Here is a 9,781-nt window from a genome sequence, read left to right on the forward strand (position 1 = left end):
ATTTTGAAAAACAGACGAAAAAACGAATTTAAACGGTTTATTTCGATAATTCGGATAGTTCGGTTATAATTGAATAATACACACCTTTAGTTGAATGCTTGTTTTGGAAAGTCAAGCAGATGAATATCTCTTTCCCACGTAGTGATGGATCTAGAATTCATTTTCTCTCATTATTTATGGGTGCTAAATTGATATTTTTAATGTTTTTACATAAAAAAAAAAATTAAAAACCCATACACAATTTTCGTAGATTTTTAGCGTTTTTCGACGACCAATCGATGCTCAAACCCCCAAACTCTCATCTGGATCCGTCTCTGTCCCCACAGTTGAATGAAGAATAATAAGATTGAGAAAATACAAAGTTGAAGCACAGTAGTAGAATAGAGTATACATAAACCTGTCCTTGTTCTTGTCCCAAAAACCTCTTTCTATGACCTGATTTTGATATGGTGATGGGTTATTGTCATTCTGGGCCAGACATCTCACATATTTTTGTTTTAACTCATTTTGCTTTTCTATTACCAACTCCTAGGTAGGTATACCGGTTTACGGGCCTGGGTATCACCCGGGACGCCCGGGCTTCCCAGCCCGTATTTAATGAGTCGGAGTTAGATAGAGAAAATTAATATTCAGCGTGGCCTGGTTCAGATTTGTCAAAATCTGCTTATTTCTTGAACGGACTTGAGATCTGTAAAAATAGGACGGATCGACTCATTTTTTTTTAATATTAATTAGTAAATTTATATTTTTATTTTAATTACAATTTTTTTTATTATTGATGAAAAATATATATATTTTTTAAGCGGATTTATTCAGATTGGGGTTAAGATTTGATTTTTAAGCTCGATCCAAGTCGAATCCGAGCTCACCAAATTAACTACAGCTTGGACTAAGTATGTTTGATTCAAAGTGTATATTTAATTATATGTTGTTAGTAAGTGCATATTTACTATTTGTTATAAATTGTTTATTATCGCTGGTCACTAAAAATTAACTTATTTTACTTCCGAAATAGCTATAAGCAATTGTTTTTTGATGCGGAGCATTTCCAACACGGGCTGATGAAAAGAGCCCATTGTGCTGAAGCCAACGACACCCCCCAAGCAAGCACATGGGGTGTTGATTATATTGCATAGCCGACTAGACGAGAAGGGATGAGTGGTGGAAAAAGCCTGGTCAAAAGGGGACACACCGAAATAAAGAGAAGACTCTTTATGTGAAAAACATAGCTAGCATGCCGTGTCGATTTGACGAAAAGCTTCTGATCCTTTTTTAGTCCATTGACACATCGTGTCGAGCTCCTTTAAAAAAGCCTTACAATCAGATTTGCCCCTCACTCCAACTCCTTCTTAATTACAACTTTACCACTTCTTAATTACCATCCATACCACCCTTTTACCTCTAACCCATTTTACCCCTTTAATTATATATTCAATTATATGTATTTACCCTTTTATACAATTTGTCAAATAGGCCTTTTATATAATTTATCAAATAGGTTTAAGATGCTATAAATGCATCTTTAATGTTTAACTTTTTATCAATACAAATTATATCCTTCTTTATGAAATTTTCAACAATAGGGGATTTCCTTATTCCTACGGTTTAGTCTGTAAAACCCGGAATTAACTCCTTCAAGTTTAGCTTGAAAAGAACCTCACCTTTTTGTTAGTTTTAAAACTAACACGTCCTGAAACCGATCCGTATCATTTTTTAATCTTAACCAAGCACTTTCATTTCAAAAGTTTGGACTGAAAATGCAAAAAAGTAGAACTAAACTGACACTTCATCATTCCTCATTATAATTCTTCTGAGTTAGTCCATAACAAGGACCTGATAGAACATATAGTCTCTTTGCTACAATCAGTAAATTATCTTACAATTAGCAGAAGCACAAAAGAATAAAACTACAGATGTTAGTAACTATGATATCTCAAAATCTCATCTGGCTGGCCACGTTCGAATTTCCGGGTAACTAAGCCCCTCGTTTAAGTCTTTTGATTCGTTCAAGGGCACCAAGCCGGGCCTCACCATCTTTCTCGTTCCCAGCATCACCATTATCATCTTCAGTTTCATCCCTCTTTCTAGCCAATCCTCCGAAGACAGCAGATGGAACGTCTTTTTGTGTAATTTCGACCTTTTCATCATCTTCAGAGTCGCTTTCTTCTGGCAGCTCTATATCTTCTTGGTTTGCACTAACCTTTACAACTCCATCAGCCTGTGATTCCACTCCGGCGCTCACAAAACCCACCTTTCTCCCGGTATCTTTACCGTTGGTATTGTTGGCCACCGGGGCCAATTGTCTCTCTAGAGCAGCCATTTCATCTTCAGGGACTCCGGCAAGCTTCAGTTTGTCTTTTGCTTCATCGATATTCAGCCTTTGGTCCTTCTGCATCAGATACTCCGGGAGGATAAAGTGTGTCTGCAATGATAGAAAATGAGAAATAATTACAAAAAATGAATCAGCTTCAAATCAAATGTCAAGAATAATGCCAAAACAAAGATTAAATAGAGTTGCCAAAATAGGTCATGACACAACAACAGAATTCCCAAGATTCCCATAACCCGCAAATAAACGAATTAGGGTTCAGGCTTAACTGGTTGGGGTTGTAAACAGGTTGACACAATTTAACCAGCAAAACTAATGGGATGTGTCACGGGTTGACTCGTCAAGTCGTTATGATCCGCATAATTTTTTATGAGTTGGCAGATCGTATCTATAATCTACCTGATCCATTTAACTTTAAGCATATTTATAGATAATATATGTTACTATGGGTTCATAGGTCATTTTACCCTAGTGTATATATATGCTCTTCTACTTTTCCTACAAATTCTAATTTACTAATAAATTTCATAATAGGTAAAAGGGGGTGGTTTATAACCCATATAGTTAACAACAAGCGTTGAAACAAAGTTAATCGAGTCAAATGGGTCGTGTTACGTTCAACTCCTATTTCATTCATTTAATTAATTGTGTCAACCCGTTTATCAAATGGGTCATTGTTAGAGGTGACCCTTGACGGGTCACTAGAATACATCGGCATGACACGTTTACGAACCACCAACCCGTTTTGACACCCCTAAATTTAACTTCAATATAGTAGAAATTAGATAAGAGGGCGAGCCTTGGCGCAACGGTAAAACGTTGTTGCCGTGTGACCAGAGGTCACGGGTTCGAGTCTTAGGAGCGGCCTCTTGCCAATTAAATTGGCAAGGGAAGGCTTGCCCCCAATACACCCTTGTGGTGGGACCCCTCCCCGGACCCTCGCTCAGCGGGGACGCGTAATGCGACCGGGCCGCCCTTTTTTTTTTTTATAGTAGAAATTAGATACCTAGGTACATAAATCAACTGGTGCATTGAGATTCAAGGAATCATCAGTTCAGAGAACAACAATAATGATAACTATCACAAAACTACCATAAAAATATACATACCTGGCTATAGCTTGCAGAAACACTTCGTTTTATGCGCAGCATTTCTCGGAATGTATCTTCATTTCCATGTTGTACCTCAAATTGATGCCATTCATTCCAGAAATCTGCATCAGATCGTGGATCAGCAAATTGAGAGGCAAAAACATATATGCCACGTGCACGATCGATTTCTCCCAGACTCTTCTCCAGCTCAGCGTACTTCACACACATTGTTTTTACATCTTTGTCTGGAAGACCAGATTCTATTGCTTGCTCGTATATCTCCCTAGTTTTTGGGACACCAAATATCTCAGCCGCACGGGCAATATAGATTTTATACATTTCCAATTTTTCATTATTTGGAACAGCTTTGGTTGCTTGATCATAAACCTTCATAGCTCGCTTTGCCAAACCATAATCCTCTTCCAGCTTTGCATATTGAAGAAATAACGGTTTCACTGAATCAGCAGGAGTCTGGTAAGTGCCAAAGAAAAAGCAACAAGGTGGTCAGCATCTGCCACAGATACCAAAAAACTTTCACTATTTGCGGAAACCATAGAAATACTATGTGAACATAATCAGCCTAAAAACCAGAATAATAATAATAACAAATACACTGCCTAATTCTAGGGGTGGCAATTTCTAACACAAACACGATGCCTGACACGATATGATTGACATGATTATCATTTTTCTTGCATTTACATCATATATAATCAAATGGAATGGAACATATAAATAACTTAAAGCGGTTTTGACCGATAACTCGAAATTGCCACCCCCACCTAATTTCCATGGCAAGAGTAGCCTAAATAACAGAATAATCAAAGGAAAAAATGAATACCTCCATGTCAAGGAATTATTATACATTACAATAGGTTATCTTAGAAATTAAGAAAATTAGCGTGACAAAAATTCCTACGTATGAGAGGGTTCTACCCAACTGCATGGAAATAATCAGTCATCTGAGACTTCTTTTGTTTATTATTAGACATAAGCAATATATTTTTAATTGGGAGGATAAAGAGGAAATCACGACACCGTGTCTGTTTAAAAATAATTTCTCAATCCATCAATAATACAGCTAAATGACTAAATAATTTCTCAATCCATCAACAATGCAGCTAAATGACCCAAAACATCAAGACTCGGTTGTGGATAAATAACATCATCCCCAGAACCATACTTCACAGAGCATATATTTAGTACAAAAGTAAGCTTACACTTCTTTAATAGGCAACATGGCCAGGGTTGGATTTTGGGGGGGTTGCAAAGGGTTGACCCCGACCAAGTAGAATTTTTTTTTTTTCAATTATTTCTGGGGCAGAAAAGTTCGTCGTAATTGCAATCTGGGTAGAAAATGTCTGTTGACAATCAGAAAAATTCATTTTAACACCAATTTTGGACGTAGCTTGTGGGCTCAAACACAGAATTTCTGCCTCAGATGTCTTTTTCACAAAAAAAAAAATCTGCATTAGTTAATATTATTCCGTCCATTGGTATTTGATTCTGGCTCCACCACTGAACATGGCAAACAGTAATTTATGCAGAGGACAGTCGATGCACATAGATTGTTGAAGCAAATAGTTTGAATTAGGCCATTAAGGTTAAAACAAACCATATAACTCATGCACTTAGATAAAGCAGGGCAGAATTTTTATGCACCCCTTCACATAAAATTTGAGAACACTTTTCAATTTAAAGATATTCAATGAACAGAAATGGATGGAAAAGAATAATCAATAAAGCTGGCCCAACTAGTTGGGAATAAGGCTGGGTTGAGGTTGCTCTAGTTTCATGTTAAACATGTTCAAAGTAAGGACAAATCTGAAATTTCCTACAACTAACTAAGCATTTTGGTATCTCAAGGAAAGGGAAATTTTCAAGATCCAAAGTTAAAAAAAACCAATGACAACAGCTCCAGGGTAAAACTCAAACCCAGTTAAACAGTGAAAAGCCAGGGACAATTAAATTACTGAAAGAAAAAGGTGAAATTGAAGGGTAAGGCACATACCATTTCAATGGCATGTTCGTACAGCTCTCTTGCTCTTTCTAGCTTTGTCTTTCCATATCTTTTTACAAATTTTGAAAGATAAGTGACCCATATGTCTTTCACATGTGGATACTTGAATATTTTTACTCCTCTTTCATATACCTTGAATGCATCTTCAAAATACTTATGTTCCTGCAGAAGTCATAACCACATAAGTTTATTAATCCAGAACAAGAACACATGTAACTAAATAGAGACATGATGGTAGAAATCCATACTTCTAGAAGCATTGCATAATTGATAATGATTTGTGGCGTTGCTATTCTCAGGTCTAGTATTCGCTCGTAAACTGCTCGAGTGGACTCCAAATTTCCAAGGCCCTCTTCCAAATCAACATAAAAAGTCCATAGTCTGAGGGACCTATGCACCTTCATCTGCACAGGTTCGCTGCCGTCAGCAGCCACTGCATGGGGAAGACAAACAAAATACCCAGAGTGAGATTGCCCAAATTTTACAAATGAAGCTTACTCAGAAATCAACCTACTTAAACAAAAAAATTGTTCATGTAAAACGTTCTCGTACTAGTTTAAATCTATCAGAGGGAAAACTGAACCATTTGAAGAAGGAACAAAAAGCAAATGTGATGCTGAGCCATGTTGAATGCAAACCATACTAACTTGATTCAGTTTTAGACATATATGGAATATTACCAAGGTTATCAACATGCATCTTATTCACATTTACATGCTGCTTCATATATTCTTGGTTCTTGAGATTCATACTGTCAGCTATTAATATGAAGTGGACCTTTAACTATCAGCTTGAGCTTTTAGCTAAATCGGTTCCATGACATGGTATCAGAGCAAGCGTGACCAAGCGGTCCAGGGTTCGATTACTGGCAGCCCCATTTGTTGAGTTATTTGCATGACATGGTAATATGGGCCTGTGTTGTCACGCTCCAAGCCCAAGTGTGCTTTCGCGTGTGGGGGTGTGTCAGCTATTAATATCAAGTGGACCTTTAACTATCAGCTTGAGCTTTTAGCTAAATCGGTTCCATGACACATACATATACTAGTAAACTTCTAACTAAACTTCTAACAGGTTTTTGTTAATATGAATGAAGTCTATTTGAAGTAGATTAACTGATGACATCTCACAACTTTATTCGAATGTATCAATAAACACCAAAGATTCTCTACCCACCAAATGCAAAATATTTAACGATTAATATATGGGAAAACCCCATAAATTAGAAATAAGACTAACCTCTTCGTTTGACCTCAACTGATGGTTCTGCAGTGGCCCGCCTCAACAACTCCAGAGCACCTTTGAAATTTTTGTGTCTTATTTCCATTTCAGCCCACTCACACCAAATGCTTGCAAGGTTATCTACAGTCTTGTAGTTCACTTGCACTGCCTTGTCAAAAATTACTCTTGCATTGACAAGATCATTGTGATCCTCATACAACTTAGCAAATGCAATCCACAAAGTATGGGGCTTCCCCACTGCTTTCATTGGATCAACTGTCCTTACTGCCTCAGTATAGGTCAATATTTGCTTAGTTGGATTACCATCAAAAAGCTTAACTCTCCTATGCCATTGTTCCACATTATGTGGATTTTGCCGCAGAAGTACACTATTAGCCAATTCTGGCCTTCTATCCATGAGGTATTCCAACCGAGCTAGCATCAGATCCACATCATTGTCATCATGTAACCAAAACCCACTTAGTATCTTCTTCTCAAACTTAGAATTCACTTCCAAACGAAAATCTTCAGCCTGATCAGTACCATTCTCCTCCAATACGTCCTCTTCCTCATCACTCAAGTCTAAATTCTCCATCTTATGAGCAACCATACTCTCTTCAAACTGTGAATATGCATCAAAAATAACACTGAAATCTCTCACTGTAACAACGGTTGTCATACCTTCCTCAAAGATATCCCTTGCTTTCTCAAACAAACTCCTCCTGATATAATAATCAGCAAGTGAAGTCCAGAGCCTGCCAACCTCATCTGTAAACTTCCTAATTCCACCTCTAATAATGGCATCAACATTCAAACCAGACACCTCTTTTGCATGTCTAGTAAGCAAATCACACAACTCTAGCCACAACTTATGTTTTGTCTTTCCCTTTATTGAATAAAACCGATCATCATTCAATACAGAAGCTAGCCTCTCAGATGCCTCTTGCCAAAGATGAGAATTCACCAGAAATTCAATAAAATCCTCAATATGACTGGGGTCATACTTCAAGTACCTCCTGTAAACCCGAAGAGAAGTCTCAATAGGTATACCCTCTTGACTCACAAATCTCAAATATAGCTCCCAAATTCTATCATGCTGTGTGACAGGTAAAGCACAGAGAGCTCTATCAAATGTCTTACGTGTCCGAGTGATCAATTTCTGGTTGGTTAGAGTTTGCAAGTACATGATCCAAATTCTGGGCATTTTATGCATAGTGACCAATGCTCTTTCAAATGTATTGTTAAGAGTTTCATACTGTGAGTGAGTGATGGGTAAATTTCTAACAATTTCAAGACGCTCCGTAAGATAAGCATGCCAAATCTTATAGCTCCCAGGTAAGGCTTTAAGTGCTCTCTCATAAATTATGAAACGTTTTTTGAAAGGTGATTCACGGCGAGCTACTAGGTAGCGCCACCATAACTTGAGGCTAAATGGGTTCCGCAACAACTCCTCTTCGTATAGGAGATCATCTTGGGACGGGTAGAGCTCTCGAGGAATCGACATCTATGAACGAAACCTAAGAATTAGTACAAGTCTAAAACATATCAGTCACAAACAGAGTTTACCCAAATTTAAAATATATCAGTCATGAATTAGTACAAAAGGAGTTGAGTTACCCCTTTAATGGTAAAAAGAAAATAAAATACCAGTAGCTTCTTAATGAATAACTTTGTAAATTGAAAATAGAAACATCAGCATTTTTAAAAGCTATTAATCTGTGTCAAGATTAGTTTAAAAACTAAAAAATTTCTTTATGTCCCCTTCCTTTTTTAAACCCAACTAAGGAACCAAAAAATGTTGTATTGTATCAGAAATTTGAAGTAGTAAATGAATTTAACAGTTATGAACCATTTTCCTTATTGAACTATTTTGGTCCTTATTGCAAACAATTATCTTATATTATTATTTATGTCCTCTGCATCAAGCATTCATTTTACACAATTGAAGCTATAGCTTTATGTCCATTTTCCTAATTTATGTCCTCTGCATCAAGCATTCATTTTACACAATTGAAGCTATAGCTTTAATAGCCACAGACAAGCAAAGCTTTCTCTATATCTTTATGAAAGATATGAAGTTGTTATAGGTGTAGTCAAGTTTGTGGATAATGACATCCTACCAGAAAATGCAGTCAAGTTTTACAAGATCAATATAAGTGGAAACACATTTAATTTGGAGGCTAATGTATCTGCTAACAGATAGCATGTAGACCAACTCATAAACAGATACGTTATTCTATCTCATTAAACTGTTGTCAAATTTTCCACATAAAGGGTTATCACAATTTCAAAGCTCATTAATGTCATTAGCAAAAATTAAAAACCCAGAAATTAGCAAACATTAAAAACCCAGAAATTAGCAAACCATTAACAAACATATTAGCAAACCCAGACATTAACTTAGCAGACATTAGCAAATCAATAGCAAACCCAAACATTAGCAACTGAATCCAGTTTGCAGCAATAATGTGTAGATTTTGCAACTTCAGTTACTGTCTCAAATACAAAGTGACTATGGAAACCTTACATCGCTATTTAGTACTTACATTAATCGACGAAATCGCCGGTGCGAGACGACGGTGGTGCGAGACGGAAGGACGTCGGTGCTAGACGGGACGACTGTGCGAGACGGAACGACAGTGGAGGAATGAGAGCTCGAAAGGGATGGAGGACGAGGAACACAGTGGAGGAACGACGCTCGGAAGGGATGGAGGAAGTACTGGAGATCGCTAGCACTAGGTGGTGAATTTAGGGTATCGTTTTGTTTTTTTAGACAGAAGCAAAACAAAGCATAAAGAAAACTTTAGAAAATAGTAATTAGTACGGTAGAATTATAATAACTAGTCCTGCGATATAATTTAGATAAATAAATAAATTTATATAATTTTTTTTTTTTTTTTAAGAAAAAGGAGCCAATTTTATACCAGAAAAATATCAGAATCCTTACATAAAGCTGGAATTAAAAAAGAAATAAAGCAATTAGTATTGAAGGGAACATACCTAACTACAGTATGAGCAACTCCATTGGCTAGTCTTGAAACATAAACCACTCTAAATCCCAGGCTTAACGATAACAAAAACCTACTTGAATTATATGACCAAAGTCAGAGACATCTTTCTTAT

General features: G+C 36.8%; 1 protein-coding gene across 4 annotated transcripts; it reads right to left on the reverse strand.

Annotated features, from left to right (window-relative positions):
* Positions 1–1,768: 1,768 nt before the first annotated feature.
* Positions 1,769–9,458, reverse strand: LOC136232416 (uncharacterized). Of its 4 annotated transcripts, none has more exons than XM_066021561.1 (6): positions 9,205–9,458; positions 6,677–8,162; positions 5,689–5,873; positions 5,432–5,602; positions 3,439–3,891; positions 1,769–2,422 (listed from the first exon to the last, which is right to left on the reverse strand). In XM_066021561.1, the coding sequence occupies exons 2-6, from the start codon at positions 8,160–8,162 to the stop codon at positions 1,976–1,978; spliced, it is 2,742 nt and encodes a 913-aa protein (XP_065877633.1). In that variant the 5' UTR covers positions 9,205–9,458; the 3' UTR covers positions 1,769–1,975. The 4 variants fall into 4 exon arrangements, with proteins under 4 accessions (XP_065877633.1, XP_065877632.1, XP_065877631.1 ...); XM_066021560.1 differs by having other exon boundaries at positions 6,677–8,175; XM_066021559.1 differs by having other exon boundaries at positions 9,186–9,458.
* Positions 9,459–9,781: the final 323 nt, after the last annotated feature.

Source organism: Euphorbia lathyris, chromosome 6, assembly GCF_963576675.1.
Source record: "Euphorbia lathyris chromosome 6, ddEupLath1.1, whole genome shotgun sequence".
In the NCBI taxonomy this organism is placed as follows: domain Eukaryota; kingdom Viridiplantae; phylum Streptophyta; class Magnoliopsida; order Malpighiales; family Euphorbiaceae; genus Euphorbia; species Euphorbia lathyris.

Coding starts and splice junctions, on each gene's coding strand:
- LOC136232416 (XM_066021561.1), bottom strand. CDS start 8,162: ATGTCGATTCCTCGAGAGCTCTACCCGTCCCAAGATGATCTCCTATAC. Junction 5,874..6,676: donor AGTTGAGGTCAAACGAAGAG/GTTAGTCTTATT, acceptor TTCCCCATGCAG/TGGCTGCTGACGGCAGCGAA. Junction 5,603..5,688: donor ATTATGCAATGCTTCTAGAA/GTATGGATTTCT, acceptor TGACTTCTGCAG/GAACATAAGTATTTTGAAGA.